Here is a 26,520-nt window from a genome sequence, read left to right on the forward strand (position 1 = left end):
CCAATGAGTCAGGCAGCACCTTTTACCTCACACATAATGGGGAGAAAAAGATACAAGTCCCCCACCCACACACCTGAAAAAGAAGATCTGTTGAGGATTTGGCAATTTGTACATTTACTGTGTAGAAGGCCTAACTCAGGATGGTGGGTGGAGTTGTTCCAACATAGTCCATAAACTCTGGTGCCATAACATTCCGCATTCCAACCTCTCTTTGTATTCTCTTCCTGACCTGCCCTGGCCTCTGGGATAGAGAACTGTATTGGAAGGGTGTATGTAGGACACCCAGAATTGATTATATTCTATGCAAGTAAATAATGGATTATAAATTGTTATTCAGTTGACATGCATACTTTTACCAAGCCTGCTTTCCCCTCTGTATTTTAGGTATACCGGGCAATCAATTTGACAGAGTGGAAGATGGAGAAAGCCAATGTCACATTGATGAAGGATTTTTATCTGACCGAACTGTCTGATCTCCCAGAAGTACGCATTTCTCTCTTTGTGATGATTCTGCTGATTTACTTAGTTACCCTGGCAGGGAATGGAGCAATCCTTCTAGCAATAGGGACTGACGACCATCTTCAGACCCCCATGTACTTCTTCCTCAGCAATTTGTCTTTATTGGATATTTTTTGCCCAACTGTCACTGTGCCAAAAATGCTCCAAATTTTCTTGTCAGAGGACAAGAGAATATCATTTATGGGCTGCATGTTACAATTATTCTTTCTAATTGATGTGGTAGGTACTGAAATTTTCTTGCTAGCAGTTATGGCCTATGACCGCTATGTGGCTATATGCAGCCCTTTACATTACACAAGTATCATGAGTAAACGGGTTTGTGCTCAGCTGACAGCATGGACTTGGTTGCTGGGCTTTATCAATTCTGTGGTTCATACTTCATTGACCTTTTCTTTATCATTCTGTGGACTGAATAAAATTAACCAATATTACTGTGACCTTCACCCAGTGATGGCTCTCTCTTGCTCTTCTACTTTTGTCCCTGAACTGGTGGTTCTTCTTGTGGCTAGCATTATAGGAAGTGGTGCTTTTCTTGTCACCCTGATCTCTTACATCTATATCATTGCTGCTATCTTGCACATGCACTCTGCTGAGGGAAGGCGCAAAGCCTTTTCCACTTGTGGATCTCATCTGACTGTAGTTTGCTTGTTCTATGGGGCTACCATAGCCACCTATGCTCGTTCTAATTCAACCTATTCCCACAAACAGGACAGAATCATTTCCATGTTATATGGGGTGGTTACTCCCATGCTGAACCCTATGATCTATAGTCTGAGGAATAAGGAAATGAAAAAGGCCTTGGTTAAAGTGTTTAGACTGAAAAGGTTCTACTGAATGGGTTAGGTTTAGGTCTTTCTGCTCTTGTTTGCTGTCAAAATGTGTTGTATTTTAGCACTTTTGGGGATAAACCTTGCACCTCTCTCACCTATGACATATGAATACGTGGAACTGTGGTTTGTTTCAACTACTACAGATTTTGGTTTAGAATCAAACGATGTTTTATTTCACAAATGCATCCACTATGTGGGGTGAAATTTGTCCCTACTGGTCCTTAGTTATGGGTCCTCAGCTGTGGAACTCCTTTCCAGTGGAAGTTTGCTAAATCTGACTTATCTACAACACTTTTTAAGGAGAGCTATGTTTCTTCTGTTAGATTTTTGTAATGAGGACAACTAGGATTTATTGTTTTAAATGGCATCTTCTGTCATGTTTTAATTTTTTAACTGTCATTGTATATATACAAATTTTTATATGTTCATGCTTAATACTTTTATGATTACAGTTTGAGTTTTGTGCACCACTTTTAGAAGTTTGGTCAAGAAGCAGACTATACATCTCTAAATATGCCAATAAAACACACAAAATATGCAAAGCTATGGGTGGAACATAGTAAATTAGAGTATTTAAGCATTTGGCAATGTTAACAATAATTTAGCATATGAATTATGGATGAACCAAGGAAATATATACTGTGGTGCGTTACAGACCACCACTGCTGTTTGCTCCGCGAGGGAGCCGCAGCAGCCAAACGGCATGACTCCCTCACGGAGCAAAAAAGAAGCTCCAAAATGGAGCTTCTTCTTGCGGCGCAGTTATGATGCCGCGAGGCGCCAATGGCGCACTCGTGACGTCATAAGCGCTACGCAATGTGCGGACACATAGTGTCCGCTATGTCAATATGGCGGCAGCCGTGTGGAATGGCCGCCGCCATATTGTACGTATTCACTACGTACTAGGGTTAGGGGGGTGCGGAAGCACCGCCCCTTCCTAACCCTAATACGTAGTGACTACGTACTTTATGGCTGTTTGTAACCCGCCTGTATGTTCAAAATTTCTGAGACATAGAAAGATCTTGGCTAGTATTTTGTGTTGCCATTGTGGATTCATAACCTTGAGTCTGTAACTGCTCCATATTCAGTAAAACTATGTAGTTACAGTCACAATTGTAAATCCCCCCACAGCCTACCTTAAGAGGCAGCATTCACATTGAGCAAAGAGTCCATTCAGCTGCAGATTGGGGCACAAGAAGGATGATATTCCCAGCTGTCTCCTACCAATGAGCAAGCTTGCACTGAGGAATTGTGGCAAGGGTCCTGCTTTGAGTTCCGGGAAAATCCAATTTTGAAGTTTAGTAAAGAACAAACTGCTAGAGAGTAGAGGTTGATGATGCATTGGTATCACATGCTGTGATGTGTGTGTGCGTGCTCAGATTGTAAAAGAAGAAACCTGTCACAAATACCACCAGTGCTTATGAATGCAGTGCAGTGACACTTATGTTTATGAATATCTACTTCTTTTTTTACTGAAGGAAAGACAGCTGAACCTAATTTAGAGCTTTCAAAAAGTATTTGTTTATTCAATGTTTCTGATTTGGCATATATCAAGTGATGCAGTGTGGAGTGTAATAATTAAAGTAGCTTTAAAATAATTTAAAATAACTGAAATACTTTAATATTTTTGAAAATAGGCATATGAAGAATATTCAACAGACCTTGTCAAGAAACCAACATCTCCTGTGAGATTCCTTGCCCCTTGCATGATGGCAGACCAATGAGTCCTTTTTTTTAAATTAAGGTTTCCAAAATATGTGCAAGATGCCTCTGCTATACACTGCTCCCTCGGGTTACGAAATTAATTCGTTCCGCGGCCGCTTTCGTAACCCGAAAAGCCTTCGTAAGCCGAATTGCCATAGGCGCTAATGGGGAAAAGCCGCGTTTCGTGCGAAAAAGCGCCGAAAAGCACCAAAAAATTTTTTCGTAACCCGAAAAACATTCGTAACCCGGAACAATTATTTCCAATGGGATTTTTTCGTATCCCGGAAATTTCGTAACCTGGGTATTTCGTATCCCGAGGTACCACTGTAATTTACTCTTTTCCCTTTGTGAAGCAAAACATATACATGCACACCCATAGCAGCATACACAGAAGAGCAGCCTTGTTCATTAAGAAAAAAGTAAACAACCCAACCTCTCCTTCTGAAAAGTCCATGCCTAGCATGCCAGGGTCAGAATTCACACTTTGAGAGAAAGATTCTTTATGGCACTTTATTGCATTTTGCAAGATTGAATACATGGAGCTTGGTAGCAAATCACATGTCCTCCTATTGCTGGTGAGAACAGCTTTCTTATACAGGTTTACAATTATATCTCTGATATTAGAGCAAACTGCGATTGGAAGACTACTTATATTCTGCATACAAACATAGCCTAAACTGACCAACATTGCATGCTCACTAAAGAGCTTATCACTCATCTTTTTAAACCAGGACGCAGGAGAGAGGTGGGGATTATCACTCACTAAATTGCTGCCAAACTGCCAGCTGCCATCAGCCTGGGTCCAAACTTTCTGATTAAAAAGTGATTGTGGAGCCTGGGAGGCTGGAACCAATTTAAAAAGGTGAGCGATAAGCTCCTTTCCCTGTTCAAACCTCACTTATTATGGAGATTATTGCATTAGCTTCACTGCCAGTACAGGTACAACTGATAACATGTTTCTGAGAAGTGAATAGACAGTAGATGAATTCAGTTTTGCTATGTTTTCTTCGAAGATACTAGCCACAGATGCTGGCAAAACGTCAGAAAGAAACTCTGCTAGAACATGGGCACATAGCCCGAAAAACCCACAAAAAACTATAGTTTTGCTATGCATAAGCATAAAAATATATGTGACAGAGAAGATATGTGATTGAGGAGACCTGCGATGTAACTTTCTTAAGGAGAATCTTATCCCATTCACTGACAGGCAGTATGTCGCACTTATGCAACTTGGGCTTCTCTTGCAGCTTTTCAAGAAAGGGATTTTTCCATTCTTGAAAAGATGCAGGACAAGCCCAGAGAAGCCTGGGTTGCATTCGGGCTGCATACTGCCTGGCGATGGGTAAATGCAATAAGATTTGCCTTAAGAAAGTTACATTCCAGGTTTGTCCTGGCAGCGAAGCTAATGCGATCATCTCCTCAGTCACATATGTTTTTATGCTTATGCATAGCAAAACTGAATTCATCTGTCTATTCACCTCTCAGAAATATGTTATCTGTTGTACCTGTATTCCCAGTGGAGGAGGGCAAACATTCACTCCATTTTCAAAAAGGGGAAAAAGAGGATCCCAACAATTGGAGGAGCAGACCATTAAACAGATAGCTGTGAACATCTGGAAGGCAATTCCATAATAAAAAAAGTCAACATGCGTTTCAGAGAAACAAGTCATGCCAGAGAAATCTAATCTCTTTTTTGATAAAATTACCAGCTTGATAGATGAAGGGAATGTCGTAGATATAGTATATCTTGATTTCAGTAAGGCCTTTGACAAGGTTCCCCATGACGTTCTTGAGAACAAGCTTGTAAAATGTGGGCTAGGTAAGGTAACTGTTATAGTTGTAATTGGTTGACTGGCCGAACCCAAAGGGTGCTCAACAATGGCTCCTTTTCAGCCTGGAGAGAAGTGGCCAGTGGGGTCCCACAGGGCTCTGTCCTGGGCCCAGTGCTATTCAACATCTTTATCAATTACCTGGATGACAGAATTGGAAGCATACTTATCAGATTTGCAGATGACACCAAATTAGGAGGAGGGGCTAATACCCCAGAGGACAGGATCAAAATTCAAAATGACCTGAATAGACTAGAAAGCTGGGCCAAAACTAACAAAATGAAATTCAAGATGGAGAAATGTAAGGTACTGCACTTAGGGCAGAAAAATGAAATGCACAGACATAAGATGGGGGACACCTGGCTGAACGAGACTACATGTGAAAGTGATCTGGGAGTCCAAGTAGACAATAAATTGAACATGAGTCAATAGTGTGATGCGGCAGCTAAAAAGGCCAATGCAATTTTAGGCTACAGCAATAGAAGTATAATGTCTAGATCAAGGGAAGTAATAGTGCCACTGTATTCTGCTTTGGTTAGGCCCCACCTGGAATATTGTGTCCAGTTCTGGGCACCACAATTCAAAAAGGACATTGAGAAACTGGAGTGTGATAAAATGGTGAAGGGTCTGGAAACCATGCCCTATGAGGAATGACTTAGGGAGCTGAGGATGTTTAGCCTGGAGAAGAGAAGGTTAAGAGGTGATATGATAGCCCTGTTTAAATATTTGAAGGAGTGTCATATTGAAGAGGGAACAAGCTTGTTTTCTGCTGCTCCAGAGACTAGGATCCGAAACAATGGATGCAAGCTACAGGAAAAGAGATTCCACCTCAACATTAGGAGGAACTTCCTGACAGTAAGGGCTGTTCAACAATGGAACAGACTCCCTCAGAGTGTAGTGGAGTCTCCTTCCCTAGAGGTCTTTAAACAGAGGCTGGATGGCCATCTGCCAGGTATGCTTTGACTGAGAGTACCTGCATGGCAGTGGGTTGGACTGGATGGCTCTCATAGTCTCTTCCAACTCTGTGATTCAATGTGTAGGAAATAGAATCATAGAATCATGGAATTGTAGAGTTGGAAGAGACCACAAGGGCCATCCAGTCCAACTCCCTGCCATGCAGGAAATCTCACTCAAAGCATACCTGACAGATGGCCATCAAGCCTCTGCTTAAAGACCTCCAAAGAAGGAGATTCCACTACACTCTGAGGGAGTGTGTTCCACTGTCGAACAGCCCTTATTGTCAGGAAGTTCTTCCTAATGTTGAGGTGGAATCTCTTTCCTTGCAGCTTGCATCCATTGTTCCAGGTCCTGTTGACTTTCTGTGATTATGGAATTGCCATCTAGAAGTTCACAGACTCTCTGTTTAATGATCTGCTCCAGAATCTTTCCTGGTATTGATGTCAGATTAACTGGACGATAATTGTTGGGATCCTGTTTTTCCCCCTTTTTGAAGATAGGGACGACGTTTGCCCTCCTCCAGTCTGCTGGGACTTCTCCTGTTCTCCTGGCAGGCAGGCAGGCGGTAAGGAGGGAAGGGGAAAGGAGGAAGAGAAGAAGGAAGGAAGGAAGGGAGGGAGGGAGGGAGGGAGGGAGGAAGGGAGGAAGGAGGCATATTCTATTTTACCTTTTGCTGTCCTACTTTAACCACCTTTCATAAGGCATCAAAGGGGAAATTCCTGTATTTAGAATCAGTAACCTGGTAAGTATGTATCTTTACAGAAAGACAGTCTGCAATGCAATCCTGTGTGTGCATGTATGAGCCCATTCCCATTTACCTTTTGACCTGATTCCTGACCCGATTCTTGAAACCAGTTCAGCAAACATAATACTTTCCATTATGATTGCACCGCTTTCATGATTCGGTTCAGGAATCGGCATGCCTTTTTTAACAGCCTGGTTGCCTGGCCTCTCTGGCTATGGCTCCCTCCATCCTCCCAAGGCCATACTCCCTCCCCTCCCTCCCTTCCCTCCTTACCTCCTGCCTGCTTGCCTGGGAGTCCTGGCGGTAGGGACTGTCAGGGCTCTTTGGCCCTCTCCTCCTCATTTAAGGGCATATTCAGTGGGAAGACAGAAATGTATAACCACTTGCCGAGAGGTAACATTTTAAAATACATTCTGTCTGATAGGCAGCCCTAATTTATGGGAAGCCAGTACATCCTTGCAATGGGAACTGTGTGGATGTTCAGCTCAGTACCTGATTATGGGACTGGATCCATCCCTTCTCCACCTTTTGGAACATTTGTAAATAGCAACAATATGGTCAAGTGTTCTTTGTTTTCATCAAAGACTGACATCTTGCAGAGACTGACATCTTGCAATATATGAGAGGTTGCAATATTTCCTGCTATAATTCTAGGGTGGTTGTTTTTAAAGTTCAGGTGCTGTTTCTGTTGCCCAGGACTGTTTTCTGTCAGTTCCTGGCACCAACTGCAACATTTTATCCACATCCTCAGCTGAGTTTCTTTTCAATTCCAACACATATCAGAACAAAAGTATCCTTCTCTTCTTTGCCATTCTCTTTTCTTTTCTTTTTATAGTTATTGTGCTATAGATATCAGTGAAATTTCACTTTTGCACTATAGCATTATAACTATAGTAAAAAGAAGAAGAAGAAAGCAGAAAATTTGCCTTTCAAATCATAGGACCACTTTAATAAACTATATCTTCTTTTTGTAAAAAACAACAAGAAAAAAAAGCCTTTTTGCAAATCCAAGAAATTGCTACAATCACCCAAAAGAATGGAACAATTAGACAGAGAGACAACAACAGGGGAAAAAACCTCAGTAAAACCCAAAGAGCTATAGTTTGGTTTTTCACATTTCTCTAATCTAGAAAAACTAGCATGGAGCAGTGGTTTGAGCATTTTACCATGACTCTGACAACTAGCTTTCAAATTCCCATTAGACCATGGAAATTCATTGGGTGATCTTAGGCAAGACACACACGCAACCTCTGGCAAACACTCTCTGAACAAATCTTGTCAAGAAATTTCTAATAGGTTCACCTTAAATTTGCCATAAATTGGAAATCACTTGAAGGTACATAATAACAGAAGATCCCCTTAGTCAGCTGACTTTAAGGGTGCCTTTCCATCGTAGAAACAATGCAGTTTGATATAACTTTAACTGTTGTAGCTCCATCCTATGGAATCCTGGGATCTGCAGTTTTACAAGGTTTTAGTCTTTTCTGCCAAAGAATGCTGGTGCTTCACAAAATTATAAATCCAAGGATTCTGTAGGATGGAGCCATGGTACTTGGGCCCAGTACAGACTGGCACTTTGTGCCAGCCTGGGGCAGAAATTAGGGTTCTGTAGGGCTGGGCCATATTGCCACGCTCCCATCTACACAGGACGCTCAACGATGATGCACGGGTGTCCAAATGCCCAAATGGCACTCATCAGAAATGGCGTCATCATGGCACGTGAGTGCCATGATGATGCCGCTAAAAAGAAGCCACATAGAGCAGCTCCTTTTTAGGGAGTGCGTTAGTGCCATGCCATGCGGCTGGCGTGGCACCATCGAGGGGCAGAAATGGGTGACATGGAGCTGCCTGTCTGTATCCCCCCCATGGATGGGTGCAAAACTGCATTATTGCAACTGTGTAGATGCCCCCTAAGTCATTCTTTCTACCCACTTTCTAACAAAAGTGAAAACACAAAAAGTTGAATATTGATTGTCAAAGTCTTATAAGTAACTCTTTTACATTTTTATTCTTAATTTTACTAAACTGAAGCACAAGAAAATCTTCTTTGTAAGACTGTAAAAAAATTATTAGTAGTGACAAAAAAAGCTTTGATGAACAATTGATTTGGTGTTGGTTTGACTTGAGCAACTTGAAGGAAAAGCAGGACACAAATGTGAGAAGCAAATTATGCTGCATCTGGAGTGATTATAGAAATGAATGACACTAAATATTGGCTATATATTAAGTTTTGTAGGTTATAAAACATTGATTTACAGAGAAATGAGAGAAAATGGCAAAGCCTGAAAAATGCATTTACTATTTTAAGGTGCATTTTAATATCAAAAGAGAGCTCCCAGGGGGAAAAAAAGTAGTGTTATCCTAGCCCTGTTGACCAAAATGTTCATCCTGAGGGGGTACTTCTTTCCTCAAAACACCATCTTCTCCAGAGAGTAAAAGGGCATACCATACAGTGCTACTTATTATGAATATAAAGCTATGTGAGGTGGAGTGCTAGTATTAATGAAATAGCTAAGACAAAATGAAGGGGAGCAGACTAAAGCCATGTATTTCTTGGTCAGTAAATATGCATCCCTGGGAAACAACCAGAGTATACAACAGCAATAGCAGAAACAATAAACTGTTACAAAAATTGAAGATTAGAGAAAATGGTAATGCATAACTTTATTTATCCCTACATTCAATTATCCTTTTATCTTTCCAGAACCTTTATGTTTTGAGGATGGACAAGTTGAACTATTTCACTAGGGTAACAGAATTCATCTTACTAAGGATTCACAGATGATTCCAAAATACAAGTTGTGTTCTTTTTCCTCTTTCTCACTGTCAGTGTTGCCACTGTGACTGGAAGTCTTGGTTTGATTGTGTTGATCAGATCCCACTTGTACACTCCCATGTACTTCTTCCTTAGCCACCTGTCTCTCACAGATCTCTACTATACCTCTGCAGTTGCCCTCAAGATGCTCCTGTACTTCTTGATAGATAACAAGACCATCTCTTACATATTCTGTGCAACTGAGCTGTGCTTGTTTGCTGCCTTTGTGAGTACTGAATGTTTCCTTTTGGCTGTGATGGCTTTTGACGGCTACATGGCTATTTTCAACCCACTCCTGTACTCAGCTGTCATGTCCCAGAAGGTATGCAGCTGTCTGGTTGCCAGTTCATATGCAGCTGGCTTTGCAAACTCCACAGTGCAGACAATGTGTATCTTCCGATTATTCTACTGTCAGTCTATGCTTCAGAAATGGTTGCTATGACTTCGATTTCAGCAGTTATTGTCTCCTATGTCAGCATTTTATCTGCGATCTGAAGATCCACTATGTCCAGGGTAGGCTCAAAGCTTTTTCAACTTCTGCTTCTCACCTAACCTCTGTGGCTTTGCTTTATGGAAGTAGGATTTTTATCAGCTAAACACAAACATGGTAGTTTCAGAATTTTACACACTTGTGATCTCTATGTTTAACCACCTTATCTAGAGTTTAAGAAATAAGGAGGTGAAAGAAACTATTAGAAAAGCCACAACAAGAAAAAAAACATCAAAAGAATTTGGGGAAAACTGCCTCAGCTAAAATAATGGCCCTGCAGGTTTTGGACTGCCACACCCATTGGTCTCATCCAATATAGTTTATGTTGAGAGATAATAGAAGGTGAAGTCCAACAACATCTTGGAACTCCACAAGTTGCTCACTTCAATGAAGACTTAAAAAAAAAAGTAGATGTAATTAACAAATAAATAAAGGCAGCCCCTGCCCCCAACTTAGAAACCAACCTGGATGTTACAGACACCTAAATATCCTTAGGATATTTCTTCTGCTCTTTTCCAGTAAGGAACTGAATTATCCTATGCCTGAACTATACTGAACAAGCTCTGGCTATATTCTGGAAGCTGGAGGTGATCACTTCCATAAATCAAACTCAGGGGACTTTTCAGTGTCACAATATCTTAGTTGCTTTGTTGTGGTCCTTATATCTATCTTGTTGCTCCAGAACTTCTCCAGGATATTTGATCCTTTCATCATCCCTTTAGTTCCAGGGAAAGGAATGTCAGTAGGAAACTCAAAGAACAGGCCTCAAGGCTAAACTCTGCTTGTTTCCTAAATCCTACTGTGAGACTTTAGACCTATTTCTGTGCTGGCCTAGGCCTGTTTTTTGTTCCCATTGGTATTTTCCCTGTGGTAATTTGAAACGGGTTATTTTTCTCCCTGTTCCCATTGTCCTTCTGGAATGTCTTTTTTTAAAGCAGCTGTCAATCAAGCACTTAAGCACTTGACATCACAGCCAGTCGCTGAGGCGCTTTTCCCCTCTGGGAAAGGGAAAAGGGAGCCTCTATTCCCCTCAAATCCCTTTGCCTCCCAGGCTCTTCTTTGTCTTCCCATAGTTCCTCTGTGTCCTGGACTGCAGCCAGCACCCACAGACACATGCCAATAAGGAAGGCAATTACCTATGAAGCTGGAAGTAGTCCACAAACCTTGCAAGGAGTGAGAGAGAAAGCAAACCGAAAGCCAAGCTGAAGTCAGGATAACAGAGGTCACAATGGTCAGTCCAGTCCAGGGTCAGGTCAGCCAGAAGGTAGCAATAGTCCAGTCCATTCCAGAGTCAAGGCAACAAGGAGTCAAGTTACAGAGGGCCAGTTCAGGCAGCAGTCATACCAAAGGATCATGCAATAAACTCTGGCACTGAGTTGGTGTCTCTCTGCTCCTTAAGTAAGGGAAACTCTCCCCCGTGCCACCTGAGGCTGATTTGCTAATTGCTTCTCAGCAATTATCTGGGATCTGCATCTGCCAGCACTTTCAGCCCTGCGTTGTCTATAGGAGGGAACCATCAAGCTTGGTTCCTCCCCAGAGTTACCACTAGGCTGCTGTACCACCAGAGGAATCCCACCAGCACTAGGACCTGGCTGAGCCTCCTCCTCTGGGGCTGGGAGATCAGGGCTGGATTCTGGCAGAGCAGGATTAACACCTGGTGTAGCCTCAATTACCTCTTGCTCTGGAGGAATCCCATCCTCCTCCTCATCCTCCAAGACCTGCTCTTGGCTGGCCATGACACTCTGGGAAAGAGAGGAGCCTCTATTTGCCCCAAATCCCTTTGCGTCCAGGCTCTTCTGTCTCTCCCCAGACTCCCTCTGGGAAAGAGAGAAGAGGAGCCTCTATTTGCCCCATATCCCTTTGCCTCCCCCATTGCTCCCTGGGCTTTCTGTGGGGTGATCAAGCAGGCATGTAACGCAAAGCCAATCTTCTGCTCAGGCAGAGGCAAAAAAAGAAAAGTTAAAAATGGTGTTCAATGGGTCTCTTCACATGTTGGTCTATGAATCTGGAGCAGGGGAAGGTTGCAGGGGGTGTAATGTGTTTACTGCGTTTGGAGGTCAATGTAGCACAATCACCTTATCCTGTTTCCCACTCCACCGGGGGAAAGGCTATGTGAACGGGGGAAATGGTCCCGGTAATGCAGGAAAGAGAACAAGCAGGTGACACCCCAGGCCAGCCCCTTGAGCACTGCTCCTCCCATCCCCAAGTTCTCAAATCAGACACCCTTGTCGTTCCCATTCGTATGCCTCAAATCAGACTTGGGAGGCACAGGAAAACTCATTAAAAATGTGCTGTTAAATTAAACTGCTTTATCAACCACTGATTCAGGTTTATTCAGGATAATTCGATCACATGGGAGTCAGATTCGAATTGCAATGGGAACAATATTGGAGCAATGCAGATTGAATGTGTGCTCAAATTGGAACGATGCACCCATGATCCGCATCTTGATCCACGTTATAAGCCAGTGGGAATGGGGCCAGGGGCTTCTTTTCCCTTTTAGCTACATTTGGAGGATGTTTTAGCAGTGATGCAGGCAAGGGTGAAAATCTTCCAAATTACAAAGAAGTCATCAAGAAATCATAGGTAGAGGAGATTTTTTTGGGTGCATGTGCTGAGGAAGCATTTTTCCTGCCATGAACATATTGGCGTACTCTGGTGCCATGCAGGTGCCCATAGCACTATATGGCACCAGACTTGGCACTGACTTGGGTGTGCATATTATTCCCAAAAGTAGTTAGGAATAAGTACAAAGTGTCAAGAGTTTAGTGGTTAGGACTGCTGTAGCCTCAGTCAGGGTGGTATTCTTGATGGTTTGTAGTCCATCCTGGTCTACATTACCTGGTCTTAGCTGTTGGTGTATAGGGATTCCACATCCACAGTGCCTAGGATGGTGTTCCCTGGGAGGCTGTGGGTGGACTGTATATCCCTCAGGAAATCAGTTATATTCTGCACGTAGCTTGAAATATTGACAGCTTATAGCCTGAGAACTGAGTCCATAAACCTGAACAGTGAAGGTTCTAATACTTAAGAGAACAGGTCTTGCTGGATTGCCTTGTTTGTGTATTTTGAGTAGTAGATAGAGGAGGCTGCATTTGGGCTCCAGAGATGGAATTTGGTTCTGTATATTGGTGGAGAATTCTCTGAGTAATTATTCATCAATGGGTTCTTTAGAGAAGATTCTGTAAAATGTGGTGTTGTACACTTGTCTCACAGCCGCCTGCACATAGTCTGATCATTATGAATACTCTGTATCTTTTGCTTTGTCTTACTTAAAAAATAACAGGAAATATTTATGAAATTAATATAATTTAAATAACAGATTTACATTGTATATATCACTCACCCAAAAGAAACAAAAACCTCCACCTTTATGGTCTGACTCCAGAGATTACTTATTTTGTCTAAGTCTGAACTGCCTACATTACCAGGGGAGCAATTCCTGAGGGCTGAACCTTGCATATTACTAATAAGAGCAGAGTAATAAAATCAAACACAAGTGTCTCACAAGCTGAGCTGCTTCCTTCCATCTGGAGGTAAGATTCTAGACTATCTCTCCACTCTTTGTATCTGTTCAGTGCTGATTTTCAAAATGTTCTGATCAAGAATGAGATGCCATATTAGAATTTTTTGAGGGGAAAAAAAAATGTTTTCCAGGAAAGTTTGTTGAATCTTATTAATGTCTTTGAAAAAGTGGGAATGAAATGTCTTTCTCATTATTTAAAAAAAAAAAAAATCTAACAAACCACATGGAGATGGAAATAAGAAAACATGATGACCCTTCACATTCTACTCACTACTCTGCCTCAGAATACATGATATGAGGCAGTGCATTTGTAGAGTAAAATCAACCCAATGGAAGGAGTAAGCATATATTATTTTTCACACGAGGAAACCAGAGCTTGAAAATGTTACTCCTTTGGATTACAACCCACAGCTTGCCCAGTCAATATGGCCATTTAAATTAAGTATTTGGGGTCATTTAAAATATTATTTGTAATCTAAAAATCTCTCCCCCTCCCCATTTTTTCCTCTTTTAGGTCAGAATATTTTACTTAGAATATGAATTATGGAAGCAATGAGAGCTCAGTGACAGAATTTATCCTCTTGGGAGTTTCCATTTTTGGAAAGACACGAACCTTCCTTTTCTTGATTTTCTCCTTAACATATTGTACCATCTTAATCTTCAACATCACTGTTATGTCAGTGATACTGCTTGACCAAACTCTGCACAGTCCTATGTATTTTCTGCTGCTGGCCCTCTCCATCTCTGAAACCTGCACCACCTTTGTCACCATTCCCAAGCTCTTGGTGACTCTGTTGACTGCCAATCCTTCCATTTCCTTTGCTGGATGTGCTGTTCAGATGTTTTCCTACTTCAGCTTGGGAGCAAACAACTGTTTCCTGCTAGTCACTATGGCTTATGATCGATATGCAGCAATCTGCCATCCACTTCAGTATCAGGTGCTGATGGACAAGAGGGTTTGTGCCAAAGTGATATCGGCATCATGTGTAGCAGGGTGTCTCATAGCACTGAGTTTGGATTTTCTTATTTTTAAGTTGCCCTTTTGTGGGCCAAATGGAATCAGACATTTCTTCTGTGATCTCTCACCTGTGCTCCAACTGGCTTGCACTGACATCCACCTGACTAATACTGGTGTGGTTCTTGTCTGTGCGATTGTTTTGTTGGGCACAGTCATATCAATCTTTGTCTCATATATCTACATCCTCCTGGCCATCCTAAGGATTGACTCTAGCCTGGGAAGGCAAAAGGCCTTCTCAACCTGTGTCTCCCATGCCAGTGTGGTAATAACACATTTTGGCTGTGCTTCCTTTGTGTATTTGAGGCCTAAGTCTGCCTCTTCCCTAGATCTGGACACATTAATCTCATTGGTTTATGTCTTTCTAACCCCTCTACTCAACCCTGTTATTTACACTTTAAGAAACAAGGAAGTTAAGTTAGCCATTGAAAAATTGCTAAGAAATTCATTTTGTTCTCAGAAATGCTGAAAAAAATGTAGTGCAATTTATATATATTGATGTTATTCACATACAAGCTCTGATGGAGAATCTCATTTTATAAAATAATGGTTTTAGCAGAAATCAATGAGAAATTTTATTGTGCAAGGTTTGTTTGCGATGTTGTAGCCAAATGACTTGTGCATGCCTGCCAAAATCTCACCAGGACATGTGTGGCCAAGCAACATCAGAGTGTGGCCAAAATTTATGGCCAGGTAGCAGGAAGACAAAAGTTGTAAATGAGGAAGAACACACAAAACTAATATTTTAAGCAGAAAAATTCTGGAATTTATGTACGAAGTTTAGAAAAAACCTGAAAAAAAGCATAAAACCCCAACATTTATCTACTGAAAAGGGCAAGAACAGATGCCCTCCTTTTCTAGGACATGTCCTACATTTTAACATTATGTCTAGGAGGAGTTCCAAAATGTCCTCCATTCTGAGCATGACTACGGCCCGGTACAGACTGGAAGAAAGGGGCAGCCCGAGGCTGTCCCTTTATTCTCCGGATCATTGCCATGGCAACTGGCAATGTGGCAACATGGCAATGATCTGCAGCAAATGTGGCAACATGGCAACGATCTGCAGCAAAAAGGAGCTCTGAAATGGAGCTCCTTCCAGGGACACTGCCAAGGTGCCATAAGCATCCTGAGGCATCGTGGTGGCATCACGTGTGAACCATGCTGTTTGGACGCAGTGTGTGTGTGTGTGATGTCATCGATATGCACGGCATGTGGATGGTGGTGCTTAAAGATGGCGCCGCCGTCATGTGCTAGGGTTCCAGAGTATGAGGATGATGCGCACTCCGGAACCCTAGAATTGGCCCCAGGCTGCCACAAACCAGCAGTCTGTACTGGGCCTAAGAAACCCATTGAGTAGCACTATATTTGCTGTTCCTCTTCGAGCCTGTTCTCACTGCAAATGAGGGGAGGAGGGTTAGGATGGATCCTTCTGAAATTCTATTTTCTTAGGAGCAACAGCAAGGATCACAAATGTGTTGGGCAATGGGCTGCTTGAAGATACAGTGCACATGTTGCAAGGATTTTCCTGTTCTTGAAAAGCCATAGGATAAGCCTGGCTGGCATCCAGGCTGTATACAGGTTGCATTCGCCCAGCCACGGGTGAATGCGATAATACCCTTTAAAAATTAAATGTGCCTCTATCCCATTAGAGCTAAGGCATTTTAATGACAATGCAATAAATTCAATTGTGGCACAATGGACAAATGAAATGAATAATTTAAATGTATATTCAATCAAGGTTTGTTGCTAGTAAAGTACGAATTTAAATATTTACGTTAGATATAAACAACTGATTTTTCCACATTATCTTTCTGCTAAGAACTGCTGTTGAATATTCATAAATTTTTCAACTCATGGCAACCGTAAGGTGAACCTGTTGTGGAGTTTTCTTGGCAAGATTTCTTCAGAGCAATTTTTCATTTGCTTTCTTCTGAGTCTGAGAGTGTGTGATGTGACCAAGGCCACGCAGTAGGTTTCCATAGCCATGCAGGTATTTGAACCCTAGTCTCCAGAGTCATAATTCAGTGCTCAAAGCACTACACCACACTGGCTCTCTAAAATATATCTAATATGTGTTAAAATGGATGTGTGCTCACATTGCGGAGTTAGAGATAGGGGATGATTTGATTCTGGATCTCAAAGGATCCAATTCTATTGTTTTGCAAATAGAATTTCAATTTTATTTCCTGGACTTTGAAGTGCCTTGTTCCCAGTGCCACATGGCCAGAAGGAGGAGAGGCCTGCTTGCATAGATATTCCTCCACATCATCACAACTCAGAACTACATCAGCAACATATTGACAAAATGCAGGCCTGCTGTGACTAATACTGTTATATTTCTTTCCTCCTCCTATATGATTTTAACAGTTTTGTCTCATGAAGAAGCCATGAAAAAGCTTGCAAATTTATTTTATGCATTTTGGTTGGCCTAATAAAATTACTGTTTTGTGGATTTTGGATTTTATTGTACTTTGCCACATGGCCAGCACTGCTACCCCTGGATATTTTTTCCAGTAGTTGGCAGTGATAGTAACAGAAATCACATCCTGTGCTGTAGAATGACTTTTTGGTGTCTTTCTCAGGGGCAAAATTTGTGTGTTGAGCCAATGAATATAAATGAGACTTGTCAGGTCTTTTTCTTTCTTTATATAATAAAAAAACAGTAGTCTTTCCATTTGAATAAGCCAAGCAGTCATTTGCTTGGAGGCACACCCAATTGCTTACTACTGTAGCATGTTTGCATATACAAGGCTTAGACTGATATATTCCAAGAAATGGCATGTGTGTACATGTGTATCCCCCCATCTCTTTCATGCATGTGCACGCGCGTGTGCACACACACACAGTTATGCTAATCTGCAAACATGCACACACATATTTTCAGGACAACTTACTGGTTGTGCCAGGACTCAGTGCTCCATCATGCTGCCAAAATCTGCCACAGAATTCACTGGTACCAGATGTTCCCTGTTCCAAATCAGCATCCCCATGATATTTTGTCAAATAGTCAGCTTGTTATGTTCTAAAGAAAAATCATTTTAAAATGATAGCACCTATCTCCAGTAAAATAGCCCAAAATATACTGTATAAAGGAGCTAATAACAAATGTTGGAAATGTAAAAAACAAATATTTTTCCATATATGATGGAAGTGTAAAAAAGCACAAGATAAAAGGAGTTGTATTAAATCACAAATGCAGAAAATATTGATATTAAAAAGGTCATAGAATCTAAAACTCTCTGTTAGGAATTTTTTTTAATGAAAATGCAAAAATGGAAAATAACATGACCCCTTATCTCAACAGAATCTGTGGCTTGATGAGAAGGCTTTGCTGCCCTTCAAATTTATAGAGGTATTTAAGTATATGCTTGTGGAAAATATTGCATTAGTGATAGCTGATGATAAAACAGAGCAAAAGATCTATACAACAACAAATAAAGGAAGAATAATATATCTACATGTATAAATGTATATAACTGGCTTTGTATTAACGCCCTTTCAAACTATAGAATTGTGGCACTATGATCCAACTTTGATCCAAAACACACTGCAGAAATAATCCAGTTTTAACTGCCCTGGCTCAGTGCTAGGGAATTCTGGGAACTGTAGTTTTGTGAGACATTTAGCCTTCTCTGTCAGAGAGAAGGCTCTGGTGCCACAATAAACTACAGTTCCCAGAATTCCCTAGCACTGAGCCAGAGCAGTTAAAGTGGTCTCAAACTTGATTATTTCTGCAGTGTGTTTTGGACCTTTAATTGCCATGGTTGCATCCTATGGAATCCTGGGATTAGTAGTTTGGTGAGACATTAGAACTCTCTGGCTGAGAATTCTAATACTTCTCCTTTAGCAACAAACAACAAAGTAGAATGGTAACACTATGGAGATCACATTCTGTTTAAAGCGCCTTATCCAAAGGGATAGAGGGAAGTTTAATTTTTAAAATGGGTCTTATCGCATTCAGACGTGGCTGGACAAATGCAGCCCATATACAGCCCAGATGCCACCCAGGCTTATTTTTCAGCTTTTCAAGGATGGAAAAATCCCATTCTTGAAAAGCTGCAGGATATGCCCAGTTGGCATCTGGGCTGTATACGGGCTGCATTTGCCTGGCCACAGGTGAATGCGACAAGATCCATTTTTAAAATTAAATGAACCTCTATCCCATCAGGGATAAGGCACTTTAAATGGAGTGTGATAATCTCCTAAAATTGTGGCGGGGTACAGACCGCCCATGTTGGTTGATAATGCCGGTGATTCTGTTGAAGCTCTGGTGAACACATGGAACACCGCTCTTGCTAGGGCTATTGACACAATTGCTCCCAAGTGTCCTTTCCCACCTGCTTTGAATCAAAAGCCCTGGTATACCAGAGAGCTGAAGAATGTGAAGCGGGTGGGACAACGACTAGAGCTCAAATGGCGCTCAACTGGACTCTTATCTGACAGAACTCGTCATAAGAAATTTCTTTATTCTTATAGAGAGGCAATAAATCCTTCTCGTCTGCTCGCATTGCATCTGCAAAGTCTCGTCCGGCAGAACTGTTTAGGGTGGTGAGAGAACTGACGGTGATGCCATCTACCCAGAACCCTCTACTTAACCCAACAACAGCCTGCTGTGATGCATTTAACAACTACTTTGCAGGTAAAATCTCTCAGATAAGAGCCTACCTGGATGCCAATGTTGGGGCAAAATCAATGAGGTATCCAGTCAATCCGTTTATGAGATTAGACTGGATCAATTTGAGTTTGTGAGTACTGATGATGTGGACAAGATCCTTGGAAAGGTGGGGAAGACAACATGCCCTCTCGACCCCTACCCATCATGGCTGGCCATCCGGGGTGTGTGTGTGTGTGTGTGATGCCTTGATGGCATTTCTTAGACGTGTCATCAATGCATCCCTTAGGGAAGGTTATGTACCATCTGCCATAAAGGAAGCGGTTGTTAGACTTCTTCTGAAAAAACCTTCCCTGGACCCCCTGGACATGAAAAATTATAGGCCTGTTTCCCATCTGCCATTTTTGAGTAAGGTGATCGAGAGGCCTGTCGCTCTTCAGCGCTAAGTGGTCTTGGATGAAACCGATTTTCTAGATCCATTTCAAACTGGCTTCAGGACAGGATATGGGGTGGAGACTGCCATGGTCACCTTAACTGATGACCTTTGTCTAAGCATCAACAGAGGAAGCGTGACTCTGCTGGTGCTATTAGACCTCTCAGCGGCATTTGACACAATAGACCACGACATCCTCTTGGAACGCCTGAGAGAGTTAGGAATTGGAGGCACTGCTTTACAGTGGTCCGTTCCTTCCTCTCAGGTAGATTCCAGAGGGTGATGCTCGGGGACAGTTGCTCTTCAAAAACAGAACTTAATTGTGGCGTCCCTCAGGGTGCCATCCTGTCCCTGATGTTATTCAACATCTATATGAAGCCACTGGGAGAAATCATCCATAGACATGGAGTGGGGTGTTATCAGTATGCTGATGACACCCAAATATACTTCTCCATGTCTCGGTCATCAGCAATGATGACAGATGACATTTCTCCCCTCAATCAGTGTCTTGCAGCAGTAATGGACTGGATGAGGGAAAGCAGGTTCAAGCTGAATCCAGACAAAATGGAAGTACCTACGCTAGGGGCCCCCAAACCAGGTATCGGGCTGTAACCTCCAGTCCTAGAGGGGTTCACACTCCCCTCAAAGGACTGTGTTTGCAGCTTAGGGGTGCTTCTTGACTCGTCACTTCAGATGAAAAATCAGGTGACTACAACGGTCAAGAGTGCCTGTTATCAGCTTCGGCTGATATGTCAGCTGCGCCCTTTCCTGGAGCCAGGTGACCTCAAAACTGTAGTACATGCACTGGTAACTTCAAGACTTTATTTTTGCAATGTGCTCTACATGGGGCTACCCTTGTGCCTAGTCCAGAAACTTCAACTGATACAGAATATGGCAGCCGGATTGATTACAGGAACAATTAAGAGTGACCATATTACACCTATATTGAAATCACTCCACTATTTGTTATTGATTACATAGGCCTAAATCCAGTATCACACAGGTGCTGGAGTGCCAATGTGAGACCCCCCTCCCAGTGCATGGCAGTACCTGAAACATATAACTGAAGGGTAATCTAGTCCTGTAGAACTGTTGCTCAGGGATGCACAGGACAAGGTAGTATTGTCCATCCTATTTATGCAAGAAGCAGTTCTGATAGCATCAGCAATTGGCCTCTGTTAGATTCTGGCCTCAACAGATCCATTGACAGAAATGAATCATCCTTCCTAATTTTCTCTCCCTTTGTCATGAATCACTGATTCTGAACCCTAGAGTATTTCAGAATGATACTTTGGGGTACATGTACAATATGTCATCTCCCATCAGGCCTTTTATCCCCATGTGTAGAAAAGCGGAAAGGTCAACACTTCATCTGTTTACTGACCTCCAAGTTTACCTATTTCATGCTGTATGATGTGATAGGTTTTCTTTCACATCACCCAGGTTTACTGGCGTGTAAATGAAATAGCCAAAATTGGGAGTAAACAAGTAGGCATGAATATTAGTACATTTCTTAATATGTGGTTTGCGAAACAATGCCATACTCTTTCTCAGATGCAGGGCAAACAGTTTAATTCCTCTGGGTCTCATTAAATTAGTTGGTAAAATTGAGATTCCAGTAGTTCACATGAAGTTACTGGATTGAATACGGACTAAATTAATCATGCTCATTGAATGTATGCTATTGACAACCAGGGGACTTAAACTGTGATTACCTTTTTTTTCATTGATTTCAGTGGGACCTGGTTCCCAGAGGGGTAGCATTGTTTTTCTACTACCGAAAAAACAACAGAGTCCTGTGGCTTAAAAGCTAACACATTTATTAAGGCATAATCTTTCATGGACAAGAGTTTGATTCATCAGATGCATGTAATACCATTTGCAGTGGGCAGGGATATATAAATACACACAGATGTAAAAAGAAGAAAAACAGTGTTAGCCATGAGGTGAAATGAAAGTGAAACTGAAGACATACAGATAACGATAGCAAATACACTAAAATTTAAATGTATTGTATATAAAATAATTAATTTCCATTCCTAAATATTGACAAGCAGCCTACCTTTGGTATGACAGCAAACTGAACAGTCCTATATATGTATTTCCTCAGAAGTAAATCCCATTGTGTTCAGTGGGATGCAAACTAGGAAAGGTATAGTTTTTCGGTCTGTGTCAGGATCTAACCCACTGTGAGGGCACAAATCAACATCCCTGGCCCAAGACAGTTTGCCTTTTGAGGAAGAGCAGCAAAAAAATCTTTACCACCACCACCCAAGTTAAGGGACTTTGTATCTAAAGTCAGGCATGGTTTTTTTTTAGCAATCCCACAATCATCTTTTAATTTCCCCAGCAGTAAAAATATGATAATAATATATAGATAACTAAAAGTTTTCTGCCCTTTCATGACACCAAAAAGTAAAGTGCCTGATGGTGGCCATTTTATTCTGTCCAATGGTAAAGGGAAATTAAGGATTCCAATTGATATGACAAGATAGCATGGTGTGAGTCATGCAGTCCTATAGATGTCATTGGACTGAAACTCCCAGCATTCTGGCTGACTATGGCTCCTGGGAGCTGCAGTCCAACATATGGAGACTGCACAATTTCCAGCCTTGAAGTAAAAAATGTTGTAAGGCACTAGTTCTCAGTTTCTTGTCTTCCAGTTGTTTTTTATGTCAGCTCTCAGAATCCTTCATCACTGCCCAAGATGGCTGGGCTTCTGGGAGCTGATGTCTGTAACACTTGGAAATTTGAGAACCACTATTGTAAGGTATGGGCTCATATTGGTTATCTCCAGAGACACATCCTTGCTTCCAAACAACCTTTTGAAAGCCTCTTTGACCTCCTTGTTTCTCAGACTATAGATGAGCAGATTCAACATAGGTATAGCCAGGGTGTAAAACACAGAGATGATCTTGTCTTGTTCCATGGAATATTTTGAACTGGGCCACAAGTACATGAAAATAGCTGTTCCATGGAAGAGAGTGACCACTGTCAGGTGAGAGGCACAGGCTGAGAAGGCTTTATGCCTGCCTGCAGCTGAGATGATCCTCAGGATGGCAACAAGTATGTATGAGTAAGAGACAAAAATGGTCAAGATAGTTACAGACACAATGGCTATAGAGAAGGTGAAATGGATAAGATCTGTGATTCGTGTGTCTAAGCAGGAGAGCTTTAGGAGAGGGGGCACATCACAGAAGAAATGGTTGATGATATTGGATCTACAAATGACAAGTTAAATATGAATGATGTCTGAACAATTGCATTCACACAGCCTGTTAGATATGAGCCAACTACAAGCAGATAGTAGATTTTTAAGACATAATACCAGTACACTCAGGGGGTTGCAGATAGTTATGAAATGATCATATGCCATCGCACCTAATAGGCAGCATTCACAGGATACCGCAGTACAAAAGAAGAAAAACTGGAAGGTGCAGCTAGTAAATGAAATGGTTTTGCTTTCAGCTACAAAGGTCGCCAGTGTCCTGGGAGCCATCACACTGGACTATTCTCTCCTTCACAGGCTGAAAGATGACAGTGATGGAAGGAGGAGCCTCTTTCTTCAGACTAGCCCTGATGGAGCTGGGCCAGCCTATTCTTTCCCTCACAGGCCGAAGGATGACAGTGGACAGATTGCTTAGGAAAAAGTACATAGGAGTGTGAAGCCTGGAGTCAGATTAATGTTACCATGCCAATGTTCCCTACCAGGATCAGCAAGTAAATCAATAAAAACATGGCAAAAAGAAAAAAAAATTGTAGCCTTTGGTTTTGTGTAAAATCTAGTAAGATAAACTCAGTCATTCTGATGACGTTTCTCTCTGCCATTAGTGCACATCAGGCTCTCATCAAACAAAAATATCGGGACAATGACAAAAAGATATTATTCCATTTCAAATGTCTCTCTTAACAGGAACTTCTGAATGATTCAGTCCCAAACGGAAGAGCTGGGTGATTTTGGCAAAATCAGTTTTGACTTAGCTAAGCAGAGGCAGAGAATGTACAAAGAGATGCAGCTATACATTGTTGGCTGGTGGTCCCAAGGTCAATAGAGTGGTGAATTTACTCTAGGGAGCTTATAGCACACTCATTTTCAGCCTGATCTGGGCACATGATGGGATCGGGCTGGAACAGGGGAGAACTGGGTTTTATCGCACACAAAATTGGTGATGCACTGCCGCCCGTCCACCACCTGTTTCCCAGCCATGCCTCTCCAGGCAATTTTGGTAGTATGGAAGCTTTCCATAATACCAAACTCGGCTGGCAGAGCACAGCTTAGGGACAGGTGATGGTCGAATGGCAGTGCAGCAGCAATTTCGTGTGCGATAAAACTCATTTCCCCCCATTCCAGCCTGATTCTGTTCCATGCCTAGACTGGGGTGAAAAGTGAATGTGATAAGCTCCTAGGTTTTAATTCAATCTTTATAGGAGCTATCCAAGGTGCTGAAACCTAAATCTCAGAAGGCAACAAGTCATGCTAAGCACAAGACAGCTGTCAGAGAAGAAGAAGCACAAGACATTTCACCCCCTCCCCCATCCCCCAACTAAGATGCATAGTATATAAAACCAGCCAAATTACTCAATTATCCCACAAGCATCCCTTCACCTCCCCGGGAGGCAAAAAGCGGCAGGCGTAATAAATTAAATCATTAACCATTTGCTACTCTTTCTTGAAACCCCCAGTCAGCTGCCTGAAGCAGCTGCTTCACTCTGTCAAATGGCAGAGCCTGTCCTGCTGTGAAAAGTGGCAACGAGATAAATAACAATTTCCCTTCCATCCAGTATCCCACACCAATCCATTCTGCATACTTTCAGTTGTGCATAGGAAGTGTTTAGTGCTGTCTTTCTCATTTTTTATGCATTGGAGAAAATGTAACTTAGCACAGGCAAAATTGTTTCATAATAGACACTGGGAAAGCTTCTTCGTCTTCTTTTTTTTAGCTTCAGAGAAAATACAGAGGGTCATCATGTAGCTCAGGACCACTACAGAGTATACAAGTTGAGTCTCCCTTAGGACCAAAGGTGTTTTGGATTTTGGATTTTGAAATAGTTGCATATACATAATGAGATATCTTGGAGATGAGACCCAAGTCTAAACATGAATTTATTTATGTTTTATATACATCTTATACAGATAAGGCATAAGGTAGGAGGTATATGATAGGAAGATAATTTTACACATAATATTTTAAATTATTTTGTGTATGAAACAAAGTTTGTGTACAAACTGGGTTAATAATAATAATGCTACACTTCCTAGGAACAACAACTCCACACAAAAAGGAAACCCTTCTCTCTCCTAGAGATGAAATCATTTGACTTAGTGTGATCTCTGTAGAATGTACAAAAACCAGAAGGAATGACTACATTTGCAGAGTTCAAATTTACACAAGATAAATATAGAAACCATTTGCAGCAGTAGTAATTGGTGACAAGCCAAACCATTGCAGTTTTGCAATGCTAATTTAACAGCTACTGTTAATTTCACAATTGATATTGTTAGATCATGCAATAATGTTGAAAGGGTCATATCTGGAATATGAGGTTATTTTCAAGGCCTGGTATGGGTTGAATGTTTCTTTAAGTGTTTTACTGTTGCTGGTGATGCTGAGATGCATTCCAGACTTTGTTATCAAACCAACATGCCATTTCTATTCCACATTCATTCAAGAAATATTATTACACCATGGCCATACTCACTCACATCACCTGAAAGATAAGAGAAATAAGTCTATGTGCAAAAAAATAAGACATAAATATAATGTCAGAGTTCAGAAAATTGAGATTTCTGTCTTCTAGGATACTCAAATGTTCATTTGAAACTCATCATAACTTAAGAATAATCCTTGAAAGGGAGATCCTAGTATACAACTTCTAAACTACCATTTATCATCACCCTTGACTATACTTATATAATCTTTAGGGATTCACCAAGGCCTTATAGCAAATTACACACTTTCTGGTGTACAACTGGAGAGGTCATGTATGGAAGTTACGGGACTGTACCTATAGGCCCCGCTTCCAGGCCAACTGTGTAATCTGGTTATAGACCTCCAACGAAGGAGACTCCACTACACTCTGAGGGAGTTTGTTCCAGTGTCAAACAGCCTTTACTTTCAGGAAATTCCTCCTAATGTTGAGGTGGAATCTCTTTTCCTGTAGCTTGCATCCATTGTTCCAGGTCCTATTCTCTGGAGCAGCAGAAAACAAGTTTATTCCATTCTCAATGTAACACCCTTTCAGATACTTAAGCAGGGCTATCATATCACCTCTTAACTATCTCTTCTTCAGGCTAAACATACCCAGCTCCCTAAGTCTTTTCTCATAAGGCATGGTTTCCAGACCCTGCACCCTTTTGGTCGCCCTCTTCTGGACATGCTCCAGCTTGTAAACACCCTTTTTGAATTGTGGTGCCCAGAACTGGACACAGCATTCCAGGTGAGGCCTGACCAAAGCAGAATAAAGTGGTGCTATTATTTCCCTTGATCTAGAAAAGTGGTTCTCAACCTTCCTAATGCTGCAACCCTTTCATACAGTTCCTCATGTTGTGGTGACCCCAACCATAAAATTATTTGCATTGCTACTTCATAACTGTAATTTTGCTACTGTTATGAATTGTAATGTAAATATCTGATATGCAGGATGTATTTTCATTGTTACAAACTGAACATAATTGAAGCATAGTGATTAATCACAAAAACAATATGTAATTATATGTTGTGAATTATTTATTTCTAATTACAAATAAATGAAATTTTGTCTTGAAGCATGGTGTACCATGTATAACAGTCTTAATATAACAACAGTAAACTACATTGCAACATTTTGCGACAGTGAGCGTAACCTGAGTACAAAGGTTGAGATTGCTTCTTTCTCACCAGATCAGAAATTCTTGGGGCAGTCTTTGCAAGAGCACAACGAAAATCAACTTCCACAACAAGTCTACTTATGTATTTAGACTTGATAACCAACAAACTGGAAAACCCTGTTTCATAATGATGTATTGTTGGAAATGGAAGAAGAAGGCACAACACAATCTCAGATG

General features: G+C 41.5%; 2 protein-coding genes and 2 pseudogenes across 2 annotated transcripts; 3 read left to right on the top strand and 1 right to left on the bottom strand.

Annotated features, from left to right (window-relative positions):
- The first annotated feature begins 417 nt into the window (after positions 1-417).
- On the top strand, positions 418-1,353 carry LOC121918718 (olfactory receptor 5V1-like). Its single transcript, XM_042444730.1, has one exon. The coding sequence runs from the start codon at positions 418-420 to the stop codon at positions 1,351-1,353; it is 936 nt and encodes a 311-aa protein (XP_042300664.1).
- Positions 1,354-8,242: 6,889 nt separating this feature from the next.
- On the top strand, positions 8,243-10,153 carry LOC121926167 (annotated as a pseudogene).
- Positions 10,154-13,951: 3,798 nt separating this feature from the next.
- On the top strand, positions 13,952-14,899 carry LOC121926172 (olfactory receptor 10K2-like). Its single transcript, XM_042458926.1, has one exon. The coding sequence runs from the start codon at positions 13,952-13,954 to the stop codon at positions 14,897-14,899; it is 948 nt and encodes a 315-aa protein (XP_042314860.1).
- Positions 14,900-22,170: 7,271 nt separating this feature from the next.
- On the bottom strand, positions 22,171-22,974 carry LOC121926178 (annotated as a pseudogene).
- Positions 22,975-26,520: the final 3,546 nt, after the last annotated feature.

This window comes from Sceloporus undulatus, chromosome 1 (assembly GCF_019175285.1).
Source record: "Sceloporus undulatus isolate JIND9_A2432 ecotype Alabama chromosome 1, SceUnd_v1.1, whole genome shotgun sequence".
Classification (NCBI taxonomy): domain Eukaryota; kingdom Metazoa; phylum Chordata; class Lepidosauria; order Squamata; family Phrynosomatidae; genus Sceloporus; species Sceloporus undulatus.